At 40.5% G+C, this 27,823-nt stretch overlaps 2 protein-coding genes across 5 annotated transcripts; both read right to left on the bottom strand.

The window, feature by feature from the left end:
* Positions 1-1,651: 1,651 nt before the first annotated feature.
* Positions 1,652-15,418, bottom strand: LOC114562825 (CCR4-NOT transcription complex subunit 6). Its single transcript, XM_028589452.1, has 12 exons — positions 15,269-15,418; positions 13,986-14,107; positions 12,262-12,448; positions 11,887-11,972; positions 11,685-11,789; positions 11,469-11,537; positions 9,481-9,638; positions 9,058-9,212; positions 5,287-5,441; positions 4,786-5,019; positions 3,663-3,865; positions 1,652-3,546 (listed from the first exon to the last, which is right to left on the bottom strand). The coding sequence occupies exons 2-12, from the start codon at positions 14,095-14,097 to the stop codon at positions 3,331-3,333; spliced, it is 1,680 nt and encodes a 559-aa protein (XP_028445253.1). The 5' UTR covers positions 14,098-14,107; positions 15,269-15,418; the 3' UTR covers positions 1,652-3,330.
* A 222-nt stretch (positions 15,419-15,640) lies between these two features.
* simc1 (SUMO interacting motifs containing 1) lies at positions 15,641-27,464 on the bottom strand. Of its 4 annotated transcripts, none has more exons than XM_028590006.1 (10): positions 26,978-27,463; positions 22,851-24,155; positions 22,394-22,641; positions 22,170-22,239; positions 21,477-21,637; positions 19,771-19,863; positions 19,514-19,645; positions 18,634-18,790; positions 18,258-18,342; positions 15,641-16,179 (listed from the first exon to the last, which is right to left on the bottom strand). In XM_028590006.1, the coding sequence occupies exons 1-10, from the start codon at positions 27,125-27,127 to the stop codon at positions 15,968-15,970; spliced, it is 2,613 nt and encodes an 870-aa protein (XP_028445807.1). In that variant the 5' UTR covers positions 27,128-27,463; the 3' UTR covers positions 15,641-15,967. The 4 variants fall into 4 exon arrangements, with proteins under 4 accessions (XP_028445807.1, XP_028445810.1, XP_028445808.1 ...); XM_028590009.1 differs by having other exon boundaries at positions 22,851-23,088; positions 26,978-27,088; XM_028590007.1 differs by lacking the exon at positions 26,978-27,463 and adding an exon at positions 26,758-26,962.
* Between the last annotated feature and the right edge of the window lie 359 nt (positions 27,465-27,823).

Below are 27,823 nucleotides of genomic sequence, written 5' to 3'. Positions count from 1 at the left end.
GTGCTGAAAGTTTTTGCTTATACCAACGATGCAGGTACTTCTCCTCCAATGGGCTCTCAATCCTTCATTCTAGGAGGCATCAATCAGGAACTTTCAACTTCTCTAATCGACCCATCAAAACAACGGCTCATGATTTCTACAGAGGATTTGGTTTGTGTTGGGGGTTAAGAGTATATGGGGGGAAAATATATATTGAGTAAAGGTAAAAAACAATGTAGCAAACAAAACACCATCATAGAATTCATGATTTACACAACACAATTCAATATCTTTTTAGAAAGGAAACATGAGATACATCTTTTATTCACACTTTACAAAAAAGCTAGCCTTTAAATCTACTACAATACTAATGCCATTCAGGAAAAACAAATCAAACTGGACACATTGGTTTCCATTGGAAAACAAAAAAAAAAAAAAAAAAAAAAAGTTAAAAGACAAACATGTAGGGGGAAACAAATGGGACAAGAAACCTATCTTAGGACTTAATTTATACTTCCCATTTACTTGCTTCCCTCTTGCTTTAAAAATGTCATTTCAACATATACAATTAAGTGAATTAGATCTTTATTTGCCAATATGATGGGCCAGGGAGTGAGGGGAGCTACATCTTAATTTACTAAGTGCTTATTATACGGTGTATCTGGGTAACAGCACGTCTGTTGAATTAATCGTCTAACCACTGACCGTTTGTTGAGATGTAACCCATTTGAATCATAGCAACGCATTTGCCTGGCTTTCAAAGAGAAACAGCTGAGCTCACTGCCCCTCATCCTTTGTTCAGCCAAAAGCAGAGCAAAGTGGGCCTTCCACATTTCTCAATACAGAGGTAGGGGGTCCGTGGATGGCACTATAGCTGCAGTGACGAGGGTAAGAGAACTATACAGAATGGTTGAGAAAAGGGGTTTAAAATACACAGCTTGAGTAATATGGGTTGGTAGTGAAGGTCTGAGGTTTTGGGGGGAGATAGGGTGATGGACAGGCTTAAGGAGATTTAAAATGCATGGCCAGGGAAGGAGCTAAGGGCTATATGTGTTGGGGGGTCTGGGCATGGAGCTGTGCTAAGGTACAAATAGGGAGCATAACAATCCGAGTGGATTTAACAAAGATTAGACATCCTACTCCTCGTGTCCTCCGTGTTCCTCGAGGAGGGTACAAAGGGGCGGTGGAGAAAGCATACCTGATTACTAGAGAGCTCAATGAATAGGAAGGATATACACATCATCATAACATTGTCACAGCTCATAAAAAAAGAAATCAATATTAACAAAAAAAACAATAAAAGGACATAAAATCCTCACAAATGTCTCAACAGTATTTAAAAATAAAATGAGAAAAGGTTGTTCAGGCGTTCGTCAAATGTAAATAGTGCAAGACAACGACAACTGCTACAGTGAGGCACGATGTTTTCTTGTACATGTAGGATTAAAATTGGTTGTATCAGTCACACGTCACTAGTGGGAGTGTGTGTGAACTATATAGATGAACAGATGTGGAGTCACTGGTGGGTTAGGACTCATCCTTGCATGTTCTTTTGTCTAAACTGTGTGTGTGTGTGTGTGTGTGTGTGGATCAATGGCTTTGATAATGGGCAAGAAGCAACAGGCAGAGTTTACTCAGTGTCTATTTACAATTGCAGCAATATGCCGGCAAAACAAAACAGGGGGGTTAAAAATAAAACTGATACATTAATTACAGGTAATCTCTAGGGAGTGCAAAGTAGTGACAGTGAACGCCTTGAACAACCTCTTCTTACGTCTTTTGTACAAGCTGGTAATATCAATTCATCTCAACATTAACTGGATAAAAATTTAGCCATAGTTTACAATACAATCTTTTTTTCAAATCTGATCATAATTTACTCTAGTACAAAAAACGCCAGAAAACCGGTCTTTTGTGGTTCATATACAATCATGTAAAGACTGAGTCTAGATTTCTATTCTGTACAAACACTTGTGAAAAAAACCACTGCTTTTGTGTATGGAATTTATGGCTGGGGAAAGTCACTACTGGCCTCGGAGACAGTGCTACAGATCTGCTTGCAAATTACCTGTGTCGTGTGTGTCGTGTGTGTCGTGTGTGTCGTGTGTGTCGTGTGTGTCGTGTGTGTCGTGTGTGTCGTGTGTGTCGTGTGTGTCGTGTGTGTCGTGTGTGTCGTGTGTGTCGTGTGTGTCGTGTGTGTCGTGTGAGCAAGCTTGCATGTGTGGAGTTGGATGGCAACTCCAGACAGTGAGAGGAATGCTGGTTTTACTCCTGTGTATCAGCAATTACTCGTTCTCTCTGCCTTAAAGCAATCAAAATAAAAAAACGATTTGTGAAGGCCCCATATCACTTTGCCCATCAGCCTAAATCCATGCCCATAAATGGGGACCTCATGAACTCCTAAGCACAAGACTAGCCTAACAACTACAAAAGCTGGGGTCAAACAGTCTGCAAACAGGATGGTAGCTGCTATCAGTTTCTCACCATATCCTTCCCTCCCAAATTAACACTACATACAGCCCATGTGAAATTGGGCAAATGTAGTTCTCGGACATCTGGTTCTTGAGGCATCTGTGGGTTTGGTAGCAAATGCACCAGGGCCGGGGTCAGAGGTGTAGACTATCTTGTAGCACCACGGGAGGCCAGGACCACACAAAAGGCCTCAGCACCACAGAGTGACAGCAGGAAATCTAACATATGAGCTGTGTTACATCCACCTCCAGGGACGCTCAACTACTAGCGAAAAGCTGCTCTAACCCAACAACACCTGACTCAACAAAAGTGTGCATCCTAGAAAGACTGAGAAAGTAAGCTGGCTACAGAGGCAAACAAGCACAAGCCAATGATGGATGTCTGAGACTGACAAGTCTGCTGTCTTTGCTGGTTTCAGATTTATACAGGACAGACAGACAGGCAGACCATCAGCTATGGAGCTTTTAAGGTGAATGTCGTCCCCTCAGCCATTTCTCAGTTTCTCCTTGTTCTAAAACCAAATGTGTGAGATCTAAATGAGCTACCATCCCCTCTAGTTTGAAAGACAGAAGCAAAGTGGTTGGGTGGGTGGATTTGAAGAGGGAAGGGTGTCCAAAACACAAAATATGATACATGAACAGGACTGAATCGAGCAGTTAAAAAAATAACAAAAAAGAAAAACGGAGAAAGAAAAATATAGAATATCTATAACATACGAAATCCCTGTCGGCCAGACCTCACTGTACGAATATTTTACAGGTTGTGTATTTGTCTTCCTCCTCCGGTATGGTGGAGGGAAGAGCTGGTAGTGGGAGGGAGGAGGGTTTGAAAGGGCGAGGCTGTGGTTGCAACTCCCCCTGGTGGCGTGGCAGGGACTCACTACCTGCGTGCAGGCAGATGGAGCCCATTGACCTGTGGGGGCAAGTTGGGCAGGAGCAGCTCCAGCTGGCCGAAGAGGGAGAAGTGGTCAGAGGGGATGTGGGGATGTGGGCAGCCACTGACATTGTTCTCTACAAGCCAGTGGGGGTCCAGAGGGCCCAAGATACCCAGCACGTTCAGGTGAGGCTTAGAGTAGAAAATATAGTCGATGACACCCTGAGGAGAGAAGAGGGGAGTGAACTCCTTGATATAGTGCTTATAAACAAGCAACATTATTAACAACCACATTACACAAAACACAATATAAATAGCTGTGCAGTCCGTAAAATCACCTTGAAGTCAAAGGTGTAGTTGGTGTAAGGCATCAGGCCGTTCTCGTAAGCGCTCTTCAGCTTGAAGGCGTGGGTGATCCTGCCGTTGGACGTGCTGCTCTTGCCGTTGCAGTTGAATTTGGTCAGGCTGTCGCTATAACGAAGCTCCTTGAAGTCTTTGTGGGTGCAGTCCACCCCACCAGTACTCAGGTACTCCACTACGCCTGAACAGAGGGGAGAGATGAGAAGTTGTCTTCATCGGAATTAAGAAAGTCGAGTGGCACTTCAAGGTTCAAACAGACCCAAGCCATATCAGTTCCTACTGTCATTAAAGGCACGGCTAAATGGCAATTTAATTGAAATTAAATAACGTGCAAGAAGGCCTTGGTACATCATATTTTGGAAGTGGCTTTATCCCATGTTAAGAAACTGCAAAAAACATTACCACTGCAAAAATGTATTACTTTATCGCATTACCTGCATATTATGTTCTCCATTGAGTGATTTATTGGTCAAACAAATGTGAGAAAATGTCCACCACAATTCTCAAGAACCTGCGGTGTCTTCAAATAGCTTGTTTTGTCCAACAAACAAAATTTTTTTTTTAAAGATTTTTTGGGCCATTTTTGGCTTTTATTTTCATAGGACAGCTGAAGACATGAAAGGTGAGAGAGAAGGGGAATGACATGCAGCAAACACCCACATATGGGCGCCCGCTCTCAAAAAACTAATTTAAAAAAAGGTCGCATTGGCATGAAAATTTCACTTTGAGTTTTTTTTAACATTAATATGCGTTCCCCCAGCCTGCCTATGGTCCCCCAGTGGCTAGAAAGCCAAGGCCACACCCCCACCCTCCACCTTGCCCCCCCCCCCTCAATAGCCACAGATACAGAAATGGCACATACTAAGGAAAGCTCATTGTGGGACTGGCTCTATTTGCTGCAATTCTGCACCAAAGCTGAATTTCTGGAAAGAGACTTCAGATACAGTATTAGGGGACCACTAAGGCCTATATAAAAGCATGCAAAGAGCACCATGTCATGGGACCTTTAATATACCATAATATAAAAGACAAAAAATAAATAATTTGTTGTGCTTAATCTGTGGTCAGATAAAGCACAACCCTAAAACCCTGCTTACTTACCAGAGTCAGGCAAGGAGTTGAGGTCAGCACACAGCACCAGTGGAATGGCATTGGTCTCACCAGAGACAGAGGACAACTTGAGGCTGCGTGTGGCCTTGTCCACTATGTTCTTCACCTCTGACAGGAACATCATGGTCTGGACCAGCTTGACATCAGAGTACTCTGGGTCCCAGTGCATGTGGGCATTGGCTACCAGGAGCAGCTGCTTCTCCATGCCATGGAGTGACTTTCCAGCTGAAACGAGGGGGAAGAGTAAACAGGGAGAAGTGATACAAAGAGGAATTACGACTGCACTGCTATAAGAACAGTTATTTATACACCATGGGAATCTGTGACAGCACCTACAGTCCTTTGTACTGTAAATTATCAGCTACTAAGGCTCAGTGAGTTTCAGACAAAAGTCAATTCAGGATTAGCAGGACTGTTCTTTTATTCTGATCTTCTTTATATAATAAATATCAAATAAGAAGTCCCAAAGATCAGAATATAGTGTCTACTCACATGAGGCCTCCATCATCTCTTTGCGAACCTCAAGCAGTACAGCTACCCCAATGTTGTCCTTGGTCATCACCCTGTTCAGCATAGCCTCTGAGCCCTCGGAGTTAGCCATGGCCAGCTGGTTGAACTCCACTGTGTGCTTCTGCACTGCACTGAACCTGGAGATAAACAGAAGGGGACAAGAGAAGAGAGGACTTAACACACATTTTGTGGAAATGTTGGGATTAAATGAATGAAAACAAGTGCACAATTTAGGATGTGCTGCAAATAGATCCTGGATCTAATGCTTGAACTCTGGATTAGAAGCCTTTGCCTGGCAAATCAAAATCAACCAAGTGGTGCAATCTTCAGGCTAAAAATCACTACAGCTGTGTCCACAATGGCGCAAACATTACACAAGATTAAGTAATTATGTTCTTTTTCTTTTGTCCACCTGGCTGACCGTTTAACAGAGACCAATATTATTCTCCCAACGCACTGAGATCGCTCCCCAGACTGACTCACATTTGGTAAAACTTGATGAATCTCAACGTATGTACATTGCTGGGACTTCACGTTGTTCATGGAGGAGGAAAACCCGGAAATGAGTAGAGGGAAAAACTACCACGCCCAGCCAAGTGGACCAATCACAGCTGTTGAGATCTGGGTCACTGCGAAGTGTAGTTACATTTCTGGGGAGATGCACGTCCAGCTAAGGCGTGCAGTCAGTATCTACTAGGTGTAGCGAGATCTCGCAAGATTAAAAAACGTACTAGATTTCTCGTTGAGGTAAAAAGTGCCTCGCGATATCAGTACACAAGTGCAGAGCAGCAGCCAGCATGAGCTCGATGATGTTTTTTGCCCCAAACTGCTCCTTCCAGGCAGCACTGCAACCGCTGCCTTCAAGGCACCTAACCGTAATCAGTGCCTCCCAACGGTGCCTTCCAGACAGCGTTGCCTGGAAGGCACCGTTGGGAAGAAAAAAAAAAGAAAAAGAAAAAAAACACAGATAACCCCAGCATGAGTCTGACTTTGACCTCAAAATTTGCATAGAAGATCTCCCCGCCTGCTCTCTTAAGTTGACTCCAAGTTAACTTTTGCAGATTGATAACAGAAGAAAAAAAGTCTCCATCGCTCTCGACACACACACGTCTGCAGCGTGCAGTTCATTGTGGCGCTGTCTCACGCAGACCACTCTCTCTCTGTCCTTTTTAAAAAGGAGTGTGGAAGCGAACAGGAAAACCTAACATTACTTTTAATGATCTTAAACAAAGAGAAATGTTCTCCCTATTTTATGTCCTATAAGAGTCATAAGTCAATACTAGAGTAGCCTACTTCTGCAATAAATTGTGACTTCCGATTTAATAAAAAAAAAAAAAAAATCTCAAGAACCCAATGTCGTGTCTCGTCTCGTGAGCTGGGTGTCTCGCCACACCCTAGTATCTATGCCATAGACTCAACGCAGAACCATGAATCAATTTAGTCTGACTTGTCTCATCATTTCTAAAAACACAAGCGTCACTCCCCCTTACACTGCAACAAAAATTTGATTTGCAACATGGCGCAGGCTCCAAAACAGCGACGCTACTGAGAAATGTAGCTAAACCAGTGACCGCTACTGCCCGACACTGCTTATTACTTATGAAATACAATTGGATTTAGCACTGCGACGCTGTCGTCAGCACAAGTCGCTGATGTAGAATAACATTTTTTTTGCCAGAATGTGTCATAATGATGAAGACCGGTTCAGCTGGTTTGCATTTTAAAAAATAAATAAAAAATAAAAATCACACCGGTTTAAGCTTGTACACCAGACTGGCAAACATCCACCATAATCATAGGCCTCAGATCGTTAGGTTACTATTAAGTTTTTTTTTTTAAATCTGTCAATAAGTGACACTCCCAGTCACTTCTTGATGTACATCACTGTCTGAAGGCTACAACAAACAGACTTACTCATTTGCAGAATAAACTGGTTAGGGTAGGTCTGCAGTGGTAGTAGTTCCACCCAGCTGATACACTGTTTACCATAAACAAGACACCACCAACACACAACAATATTAAAAAAAATAATAAAAGTACAGGTTTCAGTATACCAGCATTACAGATTGGACCTAGAGTGAAAGGCGTACAACGTAATACCTAATTCTTTGTCAGAACTACTGAGTCTGTTAAATGGAGGGAAAATCTCTCAAACCAAGTGAACAACCCTAATTGCACCACAATAACGTTTTAAAATCACTCAGGCAACAATATTATGATCATTCCTGATCCTATCCTCAAACATTAACTATATTAAACATTAAGTAGGTTTGGACTGTTTTACAGCTACAAGTCAGAGATTCCGGCATTTATAAAAAAAAAAAATATATAAAAATGTATGTTAGCTGTTAAGATTAAACAAATAATGTGTCCTTTGTAGGGGGTACCGAAACCTACACAACCGGCAGGAATCAGACCGGATTAGAACGCAAATTTCAGTTCCTCATTTTGGTTCCACTTAATGTGTCGACTGAAATATTCACTCTGAAACGGATGTAAAAATATCACATTCTCTGTAAAAATATAATCATATTTCTCTGTAGTCTACAGTTAGCTAGCTACCGTACACGTAGGCTACTTTTAAAATGCCATATTTTCCCTCTGGGGTCACCAAAACAAACGTAAAAGCACATTAACCACCCCGAGCCGAGGAAACCAAGCGCAGTAGATAGATTTGTGCCCCTCCATTGACATCTAGCACCACAAATCAGCCAGACAACGGACAGAGCTTTCCACCGAGCTCAGCCATGGACAAACAGGCGGGGCCTGGCGTGTTCTACAACAACAATTTTGTCGGTGGGAAAGGACCGCTGCCTGATGGCGACGCTGGAGAGGTGGCTAGGACACAGTACAGTATCCCGGGGATCTTGCACTTCTTGCAGCACGAATGGGCCCGTTTCGAAGTAGAGAGCACACAATGGGCAGGTGGAGCGGGCTGAATTACAGGTGAAAACCACTACACGTTATATATTAGTGGAACTACCTGGGCATTGCACTGCTCCTTTCTACTAACCGTTAGATTGTTCTGGTTACTAGGCTAGCTTGTTAGCTCTAGCTCAGGAGATTAAGGAGCTGCAGCGTCCTCTGACCCGACTGCACGACGACTGTTTGCGACCTCTTTATTGTGACTGAAACACCTGAACTTTCTTGTTGCCTTTAGGAGTTGCAGGACAGACGTTAGACTAGGCTTATAGTAAAAATATAAGTGTAATTAAACGACCTACTGCAAGCTACATTTATTAGCAAAGTAGTGAATGTATAGTGCTAAAACGTGTAGAAACACACAACGGCTAACTGCCTATTTACAGCTAGCTAAACGTATAACGTTAGCGCCCCGCCTTAATTTTTATTGCATTTTACCTCTAACCCGCCCTAAAAAAAACATGTAGGAAAGGTAGAAGCTACACTTCTTAAGTTCTTTGATATCTTGAGAGATGTCAGAGCAAAAGAACTGCTAAAGTTTGAAGTTGGTTTAGTTAGTTTACCAACTCTTTATTTAGTTGTTACTTGTTAATAGTAACTTATTTATTGTTCAATTATTGTAGTTATGTGTTAGGTTTACTTATATATTTAAGTACTTTAAAACAATATATTGTTAAATTGAAATAATTTTCAATAAAAAAATAAAAAATAAATAGTTTTAAAAGTACCGGTTTCGGCATCGGAATTGTACAAATCCAAACGGTACCCAACCCTAGTCCTTTGAGGACTAGTCAAGGCCATAGCACAACTACAAAAATTGTAGGTACGTACTTTTCCGTCCTGTAGAAAACTGCACAACCGTCCACATGTTTACGGTCCGACTCGGACATAGTCCTGGCTCGTGACTTTGGACTGAAGAACCCGTCGTATCCCTGCTCCTTCAGCTCAGGCAAGAAAAAATTGTAGTACTGCTCTGTCTCAACTTCCTGTAAACAAGAAATGTGTCAGGATGGACAACAAGAAAGACTCACAATCATGCAAGTTTAACAAACACCTCCATATTAATATAATTCAAATTAGTAATTCAAGTGTTGCAATTAAGGTTGTTTTTTTTTTTTTTGCATCGGCTTGATGTGTGGCCAAAAACCATACCAACCAAACATTAAATAAACATTAAATAAACTAAATACTAAATAAACATTAAGTTAATTTCTGTGAAAAAACTAAACACATGCTTTGATGCCCATCTCTCACCTGCAAACTGATGATGTCTGCATTGCAGCCCATTATCTCCTGCATGATGGATTTCTTCCTGTACTCCCAGTTTAAAGCCCAAGAGGGGCAGTAGCCATATAGCTGTCGTGTGGCGTATTTATCACACAGCACATTGTAGCACATAACAGAGAACAGTGCTGAGGGGAGAAATGGACAAAAGGGCATAACTTAGAAATGTAACAGAAGCTGATGCTTTTTTGTTGCCCTGAGATCTTTTTACAGGAGTAGGAGGGACATTTCCACAATTGTTTAACTACTGCCCTTAAAATTAGGCCTAGTCCACACATACTTGTATAAACTGAGTTTTTTCTCCTTCCAATAAAAATAAAATCTCATCCACACAGGCAAGGTTTAAAAAAACCCTCTGTCCACATGAAAACGTTAAAACACACTATCAAGTGCTGTCAAGAGCATGCCAAACCAACAGCTGGCGATATAACCCTAATCGTAAGCCTGAAGTTCCCGGAGAGGTCCGACCGGGTCTTGTCCAAACCTGCGACGATTCTGTGTCGTGGGAGTGTAGTCATAAAGCAGTGACTTGCAGAGTTTTGCATTCTGACACCTCTGTTCCGCAATATAATGGGAGAACTGTGTGCATGTATCTGTATATAACAAGCCCTGTTAGCACAGTTATTAGCAGCAACATCTTAGCTATGTCTGCCCTTGCAGATATTTGTCTCATGTAAACAAAGGTGACAGCGGCGTACAATCTAATGTCAAACAAAGGAGACAAAGCGCACTCCGACGTCACCAGCCAAAATCGCCGTTTTCACCGGCTGCACGACACCACCGCAACCAGTTTCTAAAAATCTTCACCCTAGCAGGAGTTTTCAAAAAGGTTTGGTTTCAGTGACCTGATACTGCATTTGCGTGTGGACGAACGGCCTAACCGTATAGAAAGAGCTGCGGTTTGGAAAAAACCCTGTGTTCGTGTGGACAGGGCCTTAGACGACCAAAATAAAATCCAGCTCTGTGCTATATTCTTTTTCCTGTCTATACATGGAAAACATTCATTTTATGCAGAATTTTGCAAAACGGGATTAACACTATACTGCAACACATCCAAATAGGTTTTTTGTACGTTTTGTTTTTTCCATTTCTACAACAAGTGCCATGACACTGTCTCACCCCCCCTCAGTGTTATCCTAAAAACACACATTATGAAAAAGGAGGTCATGGGATTTAATTTTTTTTTGCCATACATTTCCGTTATCGTGACATCCGTCGTTGCTATCAAATGTTTAAATAAAGGAATTAATGTCCAAGTGTGTGTGTGTGTGTGTGTGTGTGTATGTATGTATGTATATATATATATATATATATATATATATATATATATATATATATATATATATATATATATATATATATATATATATATATATATATATATTTTTTTTTTTTTTTTTTCCCCACACGCATATATATTTTGGTATCAAAATGTTATCGTATTTTGACATCCCTAGTATAGAAGTATTTTGACATACAGACAGTATGAAAACCGCACCGGTTCATGCATCAGTGCTGTCATCAAAACACAGTTACAGCTGCCTTCAACAGGGTCAACCAACATAAGTAAATGCTCAACCAATGGGAAATGCTTTATATATTAGCATGAGATCTATTGCTCTTTTGGCAAACATGTTTGATAAGTTAGTTTTACTTAGATTCAACCAAAGGAAGTGTGCATATACTATATGCAAGTGTCAGAAGTATTGGTTTTGGGTTAAGCCCAACAGTACTTTTCACACAAAACCAAAAATGGATCCTTGCTACTCTTGCACATTGATGTAAGTAGCATTTTTTTGTCTGTTCAGCTTGTTCCTCCTCCCCAAACAGCAAATAAATGTGGTTGACAGTGATGGACACGCTGGATTCATATTTATCGAACAGCTGTGTATTATAAATAAGATCGCGAAGAGTATGTGCATCTGTTCAAAATCAAGTTTCATGTATGTTGTCCTTACCTGAGGCCCGTGTTCGGTCTGGTTCCTGTAGTGAGATCCACGACCGTGCTGGGGGCTGCTCTGTTGGTACTGAGCATAGGGAAGAAGAAGGGTTAAATATGGGTGAAAACATTAACACATACGTCAAACAATGACACACACACCCCCCTTTTGGGTAATTAAAAAACAACTGTCAAAATGTGATTACTGGTCTAAAAAACAGAGGCGGGGACTCACTGCGCTTGATAGCCCCTGCCAGATTGTCTAACAAGTAGTTGAGCAGTCTCCGCGTGCCATCAGGTTCCTGGTAGAGGCTCATAATTTCTTGTGCAAGTGGGTTTCCTGGTGAAGGAAAAGCAAAGTGGGTTGAATCATCGCTAAGAGAACAGTGGGATTTCAAGGCTAGAATGGCTACAAAAAACATTGATACGCCACTCACCTTTCAACCCCAGTGTTTGTAACTGAAACAGTTTCCCCAATTCAAATGGCAGAACCCGCAACTGGTTGTTATTTAAAAGCAGTTCCCTGTGGAGGACATATTGGAATTTGATCATTAGAAACCAGCCCTCCTAAGAAAAGAATAGCAACAACCATCTTTATTACCGTTCAAAAACATAATTTACCTATGCCATACTTTCCAACTTCTGACTGATTGTTAATGTGAACTTAATGTGAAAGAAAATTGCCATTATGGGGAGCACCAGTGTGTAGCATGTATGAGTGCCAAAACCAGATTCAAGATCAACCCTGTGACAACTACTCCTTTCCATCGTGCACGGATTTAGGGGTAAACATATGGCCTCAAATCACTCACCTGAGAGACACCATGTTGCCGAGCTCTGCCGGCAGGGTCCTGATCTTATTGGATGAGAGATCCAGGTACACTAGGTTGTGTAGTTTGGCAATGTCTGGCGGGATGCGTGACAATGAGTTGTCACTGATGTGCAGGGCAGTGAGGTGGGTGAGAGACCACAGGGCTGTGCTGAGACTCCTTACTCGGCCTGCAGTGGGAAAAGGACAAACAGGAGAATTAAGCCCCACTATCCAACTATTACTCCCCTCACACCATAGGAAAAATAACTTTCCCATTTGTGTGAATGGGTCAACATGGGTTGACTGATTTTACAAAAGATGTTTGATAATTGTAGGGCTTCATTCATTTCCCAAAATACACAAACAAAACAATGTTGAGACATATTGCATTTACAGGAGAAATAATTTGACAGTGACCAATCATAAACAAAGCTAAACTAGAGCTGTACTGATTAGTCCATTAATCAATTAGTTAAACAGAAAAGTTACTAGCAACAACTTTGATAAAGATAAATTAGATACTTTAAGGGAAAATGCCCAAGATTCATTGGTCCCAGCTTCTGTTCTGGTTAAAATGTGGATATATGCTGATTGTTTGAGTTCATGAAAATAAACTGAATATATTTGGGTTTTGGGCTGTTGGTCAAGCAACACAAAAAACCTGAAGATGTCACATTGGGTTCTGCAAAACTTCATTTAGCTGCTAGACTAATTGCTAGTTTTGGCCTAACAGGTAAATTAGGTATTCAACCTAATGTTACTGAAAGAGTTAAAATATAAAAAGCATCAACACACATTTTAAGGCGCCGACACACCAACCCGATTATCGTCCGGACAGTCTGGCGAGGTCGGTGACTCAAGTCCGTTTGGTGTGTTCCGTGCGGTCGTCAGTCGGAGGAGCCGTCGGCATCCGATTTCACTTGTTGAATCGGCCAGTGGGCAGTCTGACTCAATTACCAATCTGATTGGTGGAGTGCTAGCCCCTTGACTAGCAAATCAGTGCTTCTTCCACAAGAAGAAGCCCGAGAGTTGACAACACCAGTACCTTCTTATTACTAGCCATCGCATTTTCTTCAGTTCAGCGACTAATGACAACGATCCTTCTTGACTACTATCATGAAAACGTCTGACGACAGCGTGCTCTGTGTTTACTAGATCTAGAGAGATATTCCGTCATTTCCGTTTTTCATTTTTTGGGCGACAATACAGATTAGCTCCGCCTGCTGTTATGGACACGTATTACGCCTCGCACATGCACAGTAGGAGTCACTTAGGTGTGTTCCAAGGCACTTTTTTGACCTCGGGGAGCCGACTGACTAGTCAGACTGCCTTTTCTGCCGACCGTCGGGTTGGTGTGCCAGAGCCTTTAGATGAATGAGATGACAGTAGGCTTTCTCCAGTTATCCCTGTTTGCTCAGCACTGTTAAATTCTAACGAATGGCCCGCATGGGTTTTGTACCTGGAAGTTATTGTAAATACATCGTGATTGGGTCTATAGAATGAAGCCATTGTCACGAGTAACACTTGAAAATGTCTGAGGTGAAAACGGCCTATTACATTTGCACAATGGTGTGACATGAAAGGTAGATACACAAAGGGTACATGTTAATGTAGGAACAGTCTAATACGGTTAAGTTTTATGCCAACAATAGGTGTATGAACAGTATACAATGCAATACAACTACTTAAACAACAAAACTAGGAACTCCAATATTCAATACTCACCGCTGATTTCCAGCTCGGCCCAGTATGATTTCTTCCCGTTGGCTGCTTCTTCGCTAGACATAATTGTATACATCCGCCTGGGATCCGGCGGGTCATATTTTTCCTTGGGCATTCCTATAACACTGCAGAGATAATTTTGAATATCATTCATGGACAGAGCCAAAGATCTTCTCCTCTCGCATAGCCAGGCCCATCTTCACAGCGCTGGTATATCTCTCAATATGCCATCAAGTGTGAATCAACTAAGTAACTTTCTCCTAAGACTAAAGCTGGAATACTCCGAATTAGGTTGGAGATAGTGTAACGTTAGCTACGTATTAGCTCATCAGGTAACGTTAACCAAATTTGCATTGAGAATTACCACATATTGGCACGTGATATTAAATGTAACGTTTACCAATCACAAAGAAAATACGCTGATATCAATCTTTTAGAATACAATATTTAAATATCATTAAACTGCTTCCTATGAGGGCTGATATTTCATTGGAGTTAACGTTTAACGTTAGTTAACGTTACATAACAACCAACATTAACATCAGCAACGTAGGGCAATAGGTACATGTCATGCTTAACTTAGCAAACATTGTTGTTAACGTTACCTGTAAAGCTTTAACTATAGTTAACGTTAGTCAAAGAGCTGAAAATAAAACTGCATTTTAAAATGAGAAACAAATAGCTAACGTTCATACTAGCTAAGAGTAGCAGATTTTTTCTCTCGTTGTTGCTAACTGATTAGCCTAGCCTAACCTAACGATAGCTATCAAACTGTAGCTAGCTACATAATAAACGCTAAATAGCCAAAGCTAGCTCGCTTGCTAACTAACTAGCTAGCAAGATGCCAAACGGACACGCGAAGTTAGTGAAATGGAGCCATTAGAAAGCTGACTTTAATGGTCCGTCCGAGTGGGTTAGCTAAAAAGAAGCAAAATGATATGAAAATAGACTGCACAATTGTGTTTACATAACAGCAAAGCACTGACTTGCGCATTAACACTAGGCCACGAAACAGCGCTTTAGTTAGCTACCGCTAGGTATCCTCTAGAAGCATTAACCACTATCATTGAGATACTCACAACGCTGGGTTTGCGAGCTATTTAGCTTAGCTGGAGTTAGCTTGTTAGCTATAAGCTAACAGATCCCAATTACTCGAAGCTGACCGTCTTGCTATTCCAATAAGTCATACTTCGGAAAACGACTACAGCGCTTTTAACATATGAATAAGATTGCGGTGGAATGAGTGAAAAAAAGTTCAGGTCGAATAGGAAGGATTCCTTTTTTACCTGCAAGAGCATACCAAATCGCGAGGACGACTGCGTGTTCTCTTTTGTTTTCTAGCTACTTCGCACCCGTTTCCGCTGCTGTATCATGGCGACAGTAGGGATTTTTTTTTTCTGCCGATAACAGCGCTTGATCCTATTGGTCAGCGTGTAGACAGTCCCAACCAGCTGTTGAACCAGAGTAAATTAAACCCTTAAATCATGAGTGATGGACCATGAGATGGATGGATACAATACCACAGTCAATTTACTGTGTCTTATTTACAAATGATGCATAGTTAGCAGAAGAAAAGTAAATGTAGTCAAAGTAATGATGTAATGATTGCATTTGTATGGCGGTCCAAGGAAGATTTAGCTTAATGAGAAACTGATAGGTCTTGTTTCTTTGATTTATTTATTTGATTTAAAAACACAAATAACACTGCACAGCAGTAATTACATAAGCCAACATTAAAAATCAACAGGGATAAAAACACAATAAATCCTGAAGGCTTATTTCCATTGTGGTCCTCATGGAGGCCCTTTGACAGTTTAAATAATTAAGAGAAGCCAAATGTAAATATTGTTTAATTCCATTAGACCCCACAATGAACTTTATTTTCACAAACATTTAACAAGTCAACTCATACAAAAATATAAATATAATTAGTACAATGCTTTATAGCTAATGCTTTCTTTATCCAAGAAAAGGTTTTTTTCAATTCAACACTGACAGACATCTAGCAGATGATCCTGTAGATAAGTGAGGGACTCTTCCACATGGAGAGGTAAGGCTTGGCCGAGGTCAGCCTGGGATCTGGACAGAAAAGCCTCCACTGCTTCACAAATGGCAGGCTTGGATACCATATCATCCGGCTTGTAGACCAAGTTGCCAACTCCACCTCTTTGTTCAGAGACAGAGTTGCACAGATAGCCTGGGTATAACAGATCAAAGAAAGTAGGAGTAAACCAAAGTGGGCTGGAAAAAGTCATGTAAAGCACAAGTTGAAGGAGCTGATGGACTGGAATTGTACCTTGTACAATTTCATGTGACAAATAAAAAGTGGATTGATTGATTAATTGATAAAGTAGTTTTACTCATTGTTGAAATGTTGTTTTTAATATTCAGGTACATGGTACATTGGGTATCAAATAGTTAATACAACCCATGTGTTAGAGGCATTCTCCAGGAGAGATAACATCTATTGAAATCAGTGGTTAAAAGACTATCACAAATATACTTTAAATTTAATGACAATACAAAAATCTTAGGCAGGTGACTTTGAGTCAAAAAATTATCATTAAACACCAAAAAGGACCAAGCACAGGAATGGTAAAAAATATGTATAAAGTTTACCACGATTTATATTTTGTTTAACTCAAATTTGGCATATAGCGTAACATAAATGTATTCATTTATTCAGTAGAATACATCCATAGCAGTTATCAGAGATGAACCAACGACAGAAATACACAATTGAGAATTAATGGTAAGTAGAAGGGGAAAGGGAAAGACAGGATAGTCCAGCTCGTTGCTTCGCCCTCTTTTTTTTCTCTGCTGTAGAAAAAAAGATTCCAATGAAACAGCTCAGTGCAATCACATATGGCATTACACCACATATTGCCCATTCACTGGAATCTGAGGTTTCCCATAGGCCCCAAGCACTGTCTGTTTCCTGGCAGCAGGACAATGGAAAGCTGGCCTAGTCAGTAAATATGTTGGTGCTGATTCTAAGATCCCCTGACTCGCCTTATTATTATTATTATTATTATTTTTTATAAATTTTATTTATTGAATAAGAGGCAAGTTGATAATGTTGTAATAAATGTCTGGATCAAAGGGAGTACATTTCCAGGATAGAGCCTGACATCTTGCCCGTGGCTCACGCATAGGAGGTCTGCTCTCTGGGCCAGATGTACAAACGCTTTTGCGCCCACTTCAGGCGTATTTGTTTCGCAACGTGCGCGTAAAAGCATGGCGAGGTACAAACAGGCCGCACTGAGGTAAAAGCGCAGACTGCCTGTCGCGGGAACTGAAAATGGCAAATTGCGCTTCCGTGTCATGCATATGCATTCACGGGAGGGTCAAGGGGAAAGTGGGCGTTTCCCATAAAGAGATGGGAGGGGAAGCGGAAAGTGCACCTAATTATGTATTCCGCGGTATGTACAAAAACCGCTGTGACAGAGCGCCTCTATTTTGTGGTGAAAATTCTCCACCTCTTAAAAGCAGGTGTAAACCTGGAAGCGGGTTTCCTCGCATATGCCTCCTGGTGAAATGGCAGCAGTAATCCGAGCAAGACGAAGACATAGGCCAAGGAGACGAGCGGAAAAGATTTTTGGGATCACACTTTTTCAGTTGAGTGAACACAAAATCATTAAGTGTTACAGATTAAGCAGCTATGCAATATTACAGTTACTGGAAGAAATCAAAGATGAAATTGAATCTCCGACTCAGCGTTCACATTCCATTCCAGCAGTTGTTCTCCTCGCTACATTACAAATATTGGCATCAGGATCATTTCAAACAGTCATAGCATCAGCAGTGGGAATATCGCAGTCTGCACTCAGCCGTATCATAGCACCAGTACTTAACGCTTTGCTACAGCGCAATTTACAGTATAGCGGGCAGAGAAAGGCGCTGATTACCCGATGAACTGCAGGTTTGGTAAATACAACGTAAGCTGAAGTATCACAGCGTGTTCCTTCTGCGGGTTGGCCATGGCGTTGATAACGCCACATTCGTAAATGTATATACATCTGGCCCTCTGTGTGTTGCCGTTCTCAAAATCCCTTTGCTACGGGAAATAACCTTCGAGCTAGCAAGCTACACGCTTAAAAGTTTGAAGAAAATTTGGATCGTGCAATAAGGCAGACCTGCGTGGTTCTTTCAGTTGAGTTGAGTTTCAGGGAATCATTGTAAAGATTTACAAAGAATGTTTACAGCATTTACTATCTAAGTGGGACATTTTGGGACCGATTGGCGGGATTGTATTGGCATTTACCAACATCTCACCTTTCATCGCTTTGTTGTAACTGAGCAGCAACATCCAGAGAAGATGGACCAACTCTTCCCACCTCTGCCACCTTTCAGTACCATCCTGGAGAATACAGTCATGATCAGTTGCACTGAACGGCTGCTTGTTGTGGCAAACTTTTAAGTGTTAGAATTTCCAAAAATAAATCAAAGATACCTCCTAAATTCTTAATGAGGAAATGGGAAAAGGTGGTGGTCGTCACCGTCTTTAAACTTTAATTCCACAATGTTTTTTTTTTCTGATAACTGTATCAATACATTGTAAATCAGATATGTCAATACCACTACATCTGTGAAGTACAAAGGCTGGCCGATAAGGTAAAGATGAACAACAAGATGCAAGAGTGATATTCACCGAAGGGTCTGGTGCCAGAGTGCAGTTCTTCAAAAAGTGAAGCAGAAGACTGAGCGACATGGGCAGAGAGATTTTCAGTGGGCATGCATAATCTAACAGATGTTCCAACAGCTTACATCTCAGCAGCATGCTCTGCAGGCTCTCCAGTAACAACATCCTGGGTGGCAGAAACAGATTAGTCAGTCATAGCTTGGAAAACTGGGGAAAAGAGGCACATTGGTCCATTAGAATAATTCTATTTATTGGTTTAATCATTAATTACTCAACTGATGCATTTAAAGACCATTTATAAATTGCTGAAATATGGAAAGCCTTTACAATTTGCAAACCATATTGAAATTCTTATCACATGAATAAAAAACTATTTTTAATCTTTTTTTTTTTTTTTTTAGGGACAACACAATTTAAGATAGTGTCCAATACAGAAAATGAAACTGAGGGCCTGCACAGACAGTTTATATCTATTGCTAATTTTCAACTCATGTCTAGTTTTTTTTTTTAAATGCTCTCTTTAATTTAACATGTAACATTTAAGGAAGTCCATGATAAAACAAGAGAAAAGGTACATTTAAAAATGTTATGATCATTTTGTGACTATTTAAATGTATTAATCATTTAAATACATATTATATTGATTGCCACATAGTTGATATTTGTCATATATGTGTATATATATATATATATATATATATATATATATATATACATCCTGCATTAAACCATTCAGCCTCCTTTTTCTTAATTTTAAACAGCTAATTTGTATATACAATAAATCCTTTTCTGATTCTGATTTCTCCCTCTCACACTTCACATTTCCCATAATGGTGATACAAAACGTGCTCATCTTGCCTGTCTCCCTCATCTCATCTCTCCTCCTCACCTGTGTGCTCGTAGAGGTACATCGCTGATGAGCATATGGAAGAGCTCCTGGGACAGCTTGGCAGAGTTTAGAGCTGGAGAACGGTCCACCTCCAGAGCCAAGGACAGCATCCTCTGGAAGATGGACACCATTCTGCACATGACAACGGGACAAAGACTTGAATGTGGAAAAGACAAGGCATAGTAGCATCCCTAATTATGTATCCATGCAAATAAACAGTGTTCAAAAATAAATGTATTCCTAAATTTGTAATTCACCTGATGTGTTCATCTCTCTCTCTGGCAGCTTCTTTACTCTCCCCATGCTCTGTTGATTTTATAATGGCAAAAAAGAGCCACTTGATGACATCCCTGAAAACAAAAAAAATTCATCAACAGTAATTATCTCTCTCTCTCTCTCTCTCTCTCTCTCTCTCTCTCTCTCTCTCTCTCTCTCTCTCTCTCTCTCTCTCTCTCTCTCTCTCTCTCTCTCTCTCTCTCTCTCTCTCTCTCTCTCTCTCTCTCTCTCTCTCTGAGCTGAGGTGATACCAAAAGGTGACGTGAAAACCTGCAGACTACTGATTGGTCGGAGAGAATCGTCCCTAATCACTCCATCATCATTGCTAGCGACAGACGGGGGTGTCCTGAACAAGCCCGCCATTTTTAAATAGTTTAGCCAGCTGTGTTTTTTTTTTTTTGCTGCCTTCAGCTTCTTTTGAAACAAAATGTGTCTTCTGGCTGTGGCAACAGCCACATGCCAAGACTCAAAAACAACACCTTCGACCTTCTGTGTGTGTGTGTGGCTCGCATTAGGTCACAGCAGTTTCCTGCGGCGTCGCTATGACGACGAGCCACACTCGCCCCACACGAGGCGGTGCAATGGAAAAAGGAAGACGGGGCACCGCGGCCGAGCCAAGTCGAGCTAGTACTAGCAGTGGGTAAGCGCCATTAGTTATACAGGAGAGAAGCCAGTCATTTGAGTTTATGGCAAAACCTTTCAGTTCTCGGTTTTCATTTTGTGACTTTCGATTGAATAAAGGAATATTTTTCCAGTCTTATTTCTTCACTGAAGTTTTCTGTAAAATAGTGTTAAAATCTGGTCTCGTCTCAATCTCGTGAACCCAATCTCGTATTACTATAACAAATACAAAATATTTTATTTTACTATTTCTTTTATCCATGTAATATAATGTGGTCACCCTGACATAGAGTGATTTTTTATATTTTATTTTGTAAAGGTTAGAACCTTTTAACAGTCTATGGTTAGAACGTTGGACGTTGCTGCATATTTGCTACAAATTCAAAACGTGGATGCTTCACACACATCTTCAAATCAGCAGCATAGAAGATCTATACAATCACCACCGTTTCAGGGTGGGCACTCAGTTGTCACCAATTCAGTATCCAACCAAATGTGAAATAAGTTCAGAATCCCCATTTCTGTTCCTGAGTTATGGCGTTAAATAATCACCGGAAATTATGATGTCATCACTTCATAATTTTATCCTATTAGACATTTGTGTAAAATGTTGTCATAATTAACATATTCATTCTTGAGTTATGGCCAAAAAAAACGTGTTTTTGTGAGGTCACACAGACCTTGACTTTTGACCACCAAAAACTAATCAGTTCATCATTGGGCCGTATTCAGAACTGCCTACTAACGTATCTGAGATATTGCGTTCACAAGAGTAGGATGGACGGACAACCCAAAAATATAACGCCTCTGGCCATGGCTGTTGCCGGAATAAAAAACAGTTTGTAGGAATGATCATTTCTGTGAGAAGATTACATGTATTGACCCCCTGAATTAAACGCGTTTAGATGTGCAGTACACAGCATACGGACAGGTGATTCTAATATTTGTCTATCCCAGTTATATAAATGAGAGTAGAATAATTAGAAACACCCATCAGTATCAGTATAATACAACTCAAGAGCATCACAAAACTAAAGCTTACAGTTTCATCAAAAACTATATGCACCTGACGTGAGGGAACTGCTGATCACATGACAATGTTGCCTTGGCGATGGAGTGGTGGAGGGTAGAAATAGAGCGGTTGGCCTGGAAATCATCCTCCAAAGTCTGCACGACATAGTCCAAGAGCATTCGCACAACCTCACATCGATGTCTCTTTGTATCGTCCTAAGGAAGCGAGAGGGGGGCACACAGTGGATCAGTTTACTGAAATCACAAAAAAAAGATGTTCAGCTGTAAATATGTCTGCCCACTAGGGCAGACTGAGCATCCACCAATGATGATATCAACAATGCACACATTTTGGGAAGGACTTTTTGTGTTTTAAATATATAGGCACACAAGAAAAAAAAGAAGCCAATTCTACAATATATCAACATAAGTCTTGTTCAACAGCACTGGTGCTAGTACTGTGTATTGATAGATCACCCAGCTTTACTGTATAATCAAACATTTTGTTATCAGATTTAAGGGATGCTGGACAAGAAGGAGCTGTCTCTCCCAGACAAAGCAGCCTTTGTTTTTAGTGTGTTTCTTTTGCTCCTTATTTTTTTTTTTTTTTTGCTCCTTATGTTTCTTTTGCTCATTTTTTTTTTTACGGCTCCCTACAGATCCTTTTGTTCTTTTTGGCCAGGCCTCCAGACTCCCATAGTTTAGGTTAGCTGATATTATTTGTACTGTAAATAAACAATCATAGTACCTGATTGAACGTGACTGAGGTCAACAACTCCCAGTCCCATGGAACTGTGGTTTTATCAGCCATGTGGAGTCTGCAATAAGAAAGGAGCTTTAATCTCTGAATTCAAAGACGAAAAGGGGAGAGACAAGATGGAAGAGGTGACGTAAAGGACAGATCAAGAATGTAAAGAGGAAAAGCTACAAATAATACATTACTGTTAACTCCTATTCCTTTGGTTCCCTCACCTCTGTGTCCTCATCAGCAGATTAAAAGCCTGCACGCACAGGTGATAAGGACACTGTGGGTTGAGCAGAATGCCACGCAGCAGGTGGGAGGTGATATCTCTGGGGGGATAGTAACCAGGCTGTAGCAGGTCAGACAAAAGCTCCAAAGTGCCCTCTGGGTAGTTCTCATCGATGGTACTGTAAACCAGGCTCAGGCTCTGACGGCAAAGCACCTCTGGAGTTCCAAAATCTTCATCTTCCCCATCAAGCTAAACAACAACAAAAAAAAAATACAGAGAAAAGAAATGCTATACATTCAGCGTAGCATAATATTTTGGCAATGGCTCACGACGACCGTGTTAGATTGTGGTTATATCACAGCTAAGGGGCGTAGTTCAGCCCAACGCAGAGCGTAGTTCATGTGTAAAGAGAACAACATAAAAATACAAATATATAGATTTGGAGAAATGTCTCTCACCAGGGCTTGAGCTGGTCCAGACATTATTTTCTTGAGTGTAACTGGGCACACAAATTGCCTGTCCTCCCTACTGGCCGCCCTGAAGTCTATATCAAATCTGCTCTCTTTGCTGTCTTCGTCTCCATCACTCCCCTCTTCTTGCCAAAGAAAAGACACTGGACTGTCAATGCCCAGATCCCCTCTGTCTGTCCCGGCCCCAGATCGGTCATCCATGTTCTCAGTTGACAAATGAGGTTCACTAGGGAGAAAGAAGAAGTCAGAGCTGTTTGACGGCTCATGAGCCTTAACCTCCTCCAACTGCCATTCAGATGTACTCTCCGCTAGTGTATGCTCAGAAGTGGGTGTCGGGTCGACTTGGGGGGACATAGAGTCAAGGCCAATAGGCTCAGAAGGGTTTGGTCCAGTGGTAGGAGAGTGGCGGAATGAGGGATCAGAGAGATCTGCTTTGTCTAATTCCAGTGTGGCGCAGAGGACTTCTTTATGTAAAGAACCCTGCGCTTTATCTTGAGATGAAGACGGTGATGTTGGAGAGGGGATAAGCGTGGATAAGCAAATGTCATCCCGCTCTTCTTCACGAGTGAGGTGCGTCTTTGAGGTTGCAACAGAGACCTCTTTAGGGGGAGAGTCAGCTGGGCTCCTTAGACGCGGAGATATTTTAGCATTTAACTGTGCATTTGTAAATTCATTACTGTTCTCTTGTTCTTCCTGTCTGACAAGAGATTCAACCACCTTAGGAGAAGACTCATCCAGTGAGTGATCCATGGGAGGACCATTTGATGTCGTAGTTCTACTCAAATTACTAATGCATTCCAGTGCTTCACTGTTTTTATCTGGTTGACTAGGGTGCAGTGACATTTGTGTACCATCTTTGTTTAAATAGACAAAACATCTTGACTTCCTCAGTTCTGCGACATGAGTGTCAAGAAAAGGCAATCGTCTTAATTTTACAATTGCTGCATGAAGACGTGCTTTAACCTTCTGCTTTTCGTGTTGTGTTTGAGAATCCAAACGTCTCTGCTTTGGCCTTGAATTGCCACAGTCCTGCTGTGGTGCAAAATCAGTTGGGTCTCCTGAAGAGCTTTTCTGTAACTTTAAATCTTGTTTGTTTGAAGTTTGATTTTTATTTGTACTCTGTGCTTTTTTCACTTGAGAGTCATCTGGTGGCAAATTCTCCGTTTCCTGATTTGTCCCATGTTCTATGTCGGTCTCAGTCAAGTCTACCACTGTCAAGACACTGGCATTTTGTTTTTTGCACATCTTCAGCTCTGGAAGAGTCCATCTAGGGTTTGTGAGGTCAATATAAAGCTAGAAAAGAGAAAAATAAACAGAAAATGTCAATATGTTAGAGGTTGCTTACATAATTACAGAGAAGAATAGTATGGCTTCTGATGTTGTTAGATAAAACTAGGGCTGTCAAAATGAACGCGATAATAACGACTTAACGGAAATTTCGCTATTAATTATATTGACATGTGATTAACGCTGGCGCGTTCTGTGATTTGGGCCTCGGGCCGCTCCGTAGTTTGAGAAATCACCAAACGTTGTGGATGACAAGCAGAAACAAACCTCCTTGATCAGGAAAGGGGCTTTTGAATGGCAAGTTCAGTTTCAAAGCCCCTGGTCCTCTCGACAGGACTAAAGTTATTTGCATACTGTCCATGTGAATTGAGTTCCCACCGGAGTACGTTGAGTCTCAAATACCACTTGCTGGCCAAGCATACGGCTGACACAGAGAATCCTCCCCCTCTTAGTTAAACTTTATTGTAAAGTGAGAAAATACATTGTGTTAGTATTAAAGTTTGCCATATATTTTTTTAGCATACAATATCTTTGAAGTTATTCTTGAGAATATTCTAGATAGTATTTTGTCAGTTAAGGATTGTTGCAATAATAACAAAAAAATTACATAAAGCAAATATATGTGTCCACCCCCATGTTGACAAGAGCATTAAAAATTTGAAATATATCCCTGTTAAAGTAAAAAAAATGTGCGATTCATTTGCGATTAATTATTTTAAACGATTGACAGCCCTAGTATAAACACATTTCTCCTCACCTATTCAAAGGAATATCATTATTTTGTCTCACCATACAGTATAGGCCAAAAGTTTGGACACACCTTCTCATTCAATGCGTTTCCTTTTTATTTTCATGACTATTTACATTGTAGATTCTCACTGAAGGCATCAAAACTATGAATGAACACATATGGAATTATGTACTTAACAAAAAAGTGTGAAATAACTGAAAACATGTCTTACATTTTAGATTCTTCAAAGTAGCCACCCTTTGCTTTTTTTATTAATAAGGAAAAAATTCCACTAATTAACCCTGACAAAGCACACCTGTGAAGTGAAAACCATTTCAGGTGACTACCTCATGAAGCTCATTGAGAGAACACCAAGGGTTTGCAGAGTTATCAAAAAAAGCAAAGGGTGGCTACTTTGAGGAATCTAAAATATAAGACATGTTTTCAGTTATTTCACACTTTTTTGTTAAGTACATAATTCCATACGTGTTCATTCATAGTTTTGATGCCTTCAGTGAGAATCTACAATGTAAATAGTCATGAAAATAAAGGAAACACATTGAATGAGAAGGTGTGTCCAAACTTTTGGCCTGTACTGTACGTCACAGTGCTACTATAGCATTGCTGTTCTTAAACATGGTATGTGTGTGAAATCATATGATAAATGTAGAAGATCTGATCACACTCTCCACACACTTTCCATAATTTGTATGGATCTACTCTCTGAATATTGCAATGTCTCAAGAAATTGACCCAGTTATGACCCTTTCACTATGTATTATGACAACCTGTCAGCTAGTGAATAAAAGGCCAGATTCAGTATTATCTTTAAATGGCTAATGGCATTTAATGCTTTGGTTTTGATGTAACTTAACTGATTCACTTTCATAACTCCCTCATGACACGTTTACAGGTAGCTATAAAAGAAGAGAAAGCGCCCATTGACCATTTTTGTGTTGGCCAATAAGGTAAAAGTGTATGAAGTTGTCAAGCTTGTATTTTAAGATTAAATCTTACAATTCTGAGAAGGTATACAGATGTCAACTGTCAGAGATTTTGCCATCAATGAGCAGGACAGCCTTATGTCAAAATAGAAATATATGTATGGCAATGTTAGTTAATGTTATGCTGCTTTCATGTGGCGTCGGAATAATTAGAAAAATTTGTTCCCGACTGGGGAAAAAAAATTCACATGAATGCCCCCATCAAGTCGAACCGACGACTACACAACATGCAGAGTTGGCGTCATATTATGTGTATGTAAATGTTGGGTTTAATAAACATTTTATTAATTCACCTATTGTATATAAAAAATGCTCACATGTAATTTGTAATATGGTATTAAGTTGTGTAACCTATTAATTAGAATGGGCATCGTTTTTAGACTAAACCCCTCATAACAAGTTGGGTAAAGCAATATTGTAGTGATTTTGGGGAATGTAAGGTTAACATTACTGATGCAGAAACAAGTCTAAGACAAAAAACATGTTTACTTCCTGTCAGCTGAATGTTTATAACTTTAACAATGAGTAAAGTATTGATACAATATTACATTTAGAACACAAACAATACAGCATATCATTTTGCATAACAATTAATACACTATTTATCATTATTTTTTTAACACATTGCTTTATGCTAGCCAGGGGCAGATGATACTAGCAGCTCAAAGGCACACTTGTAGCTAGCATTCAGATCATAATGGAAAAGTAATTTCACCACAATATGCTTGTTGGTACAGACCAGACACAGTGCCAAAACAGTTTTGCTCAATTAAGTTTTGTTTGTGTATTATAATAAGCCGAACAGCCCATCTTGGGCTTTGTTATATTTCCATGGCTCCTGTTAACGTTTTAATCTGATATAACTTACCCTCACCTTGACAAACCCAAGAGCCAGTAGAAATTGAGCTCTCTAGCTATATTTGAAGTTTAACTAACTTAACGTTACTTGACTGAGTTTGGCGCTGGTAACTGAGATAACGTTACATGCTCGTTTTTGTTCGTTAACTAGCTAGCTATTAGCTGCGGCGACATCTTGAGGACATTAAAAGTTAGTTAGCAACAAGTTCTACAATCGGTCGAGTTTGTTAGCTTACCGTTGGAACGTTGACGTTGACGGCATCAACGTCAACTCGCACTGCTGTGAGGGGCAGTGGATCACTTTTGGTCATAACGTTACAGAAGGAGCCGATGATTTCCACATCAGAGTCATTACTGTCGGAGCTGAGACTGATCACATCATCCATTTCTCCTACGAGACAGAAACTTCAACACCTAATGTTGGGTAATATTTTGGCTTTGAAGATGATTGTATCTTCATAATTCACGGGACGCCGCAAGTTAACTGTCGTAAGCTATCTTACAACTAACTAAACTATTGTTACATCGGAAAAACAACATCCGTAACATGACGTCCTTATGTTTGATTCAACGAGAGACGGGTTTGAAGCAATATAGCTAGCTAGAAGTTGTAAAAAATCTTCGGTTCAACTGTCACTGGCACATCTAAAATGTGATACTTCCTGTTTTTTTTTGCATTTTTCTTCTGTAGTATGGCGGATACATTTCTATGGGCGGAGCACAACCAGCTACACACCTGCAAATATCTCCACCTACTGTTTTGGAGTGTGAAGGCTCAACTTGCCATCACGTCGACTAATGAAACGTAGCCGCTAAATAAAATAAGAGCCCTGGGCCCTACCCAAACGTTTTTGACACATTTTACTCAGTTGATTCCTCCAAACCACTTACCACACATGCCTGACTTGACTTTTAATCAAAAATCCAATTAAACCAGTTGAAATCCGCTCCACGTCGCAGCAACATTGCAGATTTATTAACCCTGTCACATTTCCCATACCTTCTTTCCTACTATTGTACCCCAGTATTTGGCCTGTTTCATTGTGTTTCTAATGGGTACATGATGTCAGTCACCCTTCTAT

This window comes from Perca flavescens, chromosome 10 (assembly GCF_004354835.1).
Source record: "Perca flavescens isolate YP-PL-M2 chromosome 10, PFLA_1.0, whole genome shotgun sequence".
In the NCBI taxonomy this organism is placed as follows: Eukaryota; Metazoa; Chordata; class Actinopteri; order Perciformes; family Percidae; genus Perca; species Perca flavescens.
Note: the sequence above shows the minus strand (reverse complement) of the source record. Positions and strands in the feature narration are given on the sequence as shown.

What these genes read in the sequence shown, in the direction of transcription:
- simc1 (XM_028590006.1), bottom strand. Translation starts at nt 27,127, where the DNA reads ATGGATGATGTGATCAGTCTCAGCTCCGACAGTAATGACTCTGATGTG. An exon ending in CCTCAGTCACGTTCAATCAG is followed by an intron (nt 21,638 to 22,169) that starts GTACTATGATTG and finishes TCGCTTCCTTAG; the next exon opens with GACGATACAAAGAGACATCG. An exon ending in CTCTGGCACCAGACCCTTCG is followed by an intron (nt 18,343 to 18,633) that starts GTGAATATCACT and finishes TGTATTCTCCAG; the next exon opens with GATGGTACTGAAAGGTGGCA.
- LOC114562825 (XM_028589452.1), bottom strand. Translation starts at nt 14,097, where the DNA reads ATGCCCAAGGAAAAATATGACCCGCCGGATCCCAGGCGGATGTATACA. An exon ending in AGAGATGATGGAGGCCTCAT is followed by an intron (nt 5,020 to 5,286) that starts GTGAGTAGACAC and finishes CCCTCGTTTCAG; the next exon opens with CTGGAAAGTCACTCCATGGC. An exon ending in CAACTCCTTGCCTGACTCTG is followed by an intron (nt 3,866 to 4,785) that starts GTAAGTAAGCAG and finishes CCCTCTGTTCAG; the next exon opens with GCGTAGTGGAGTACCTGAGT.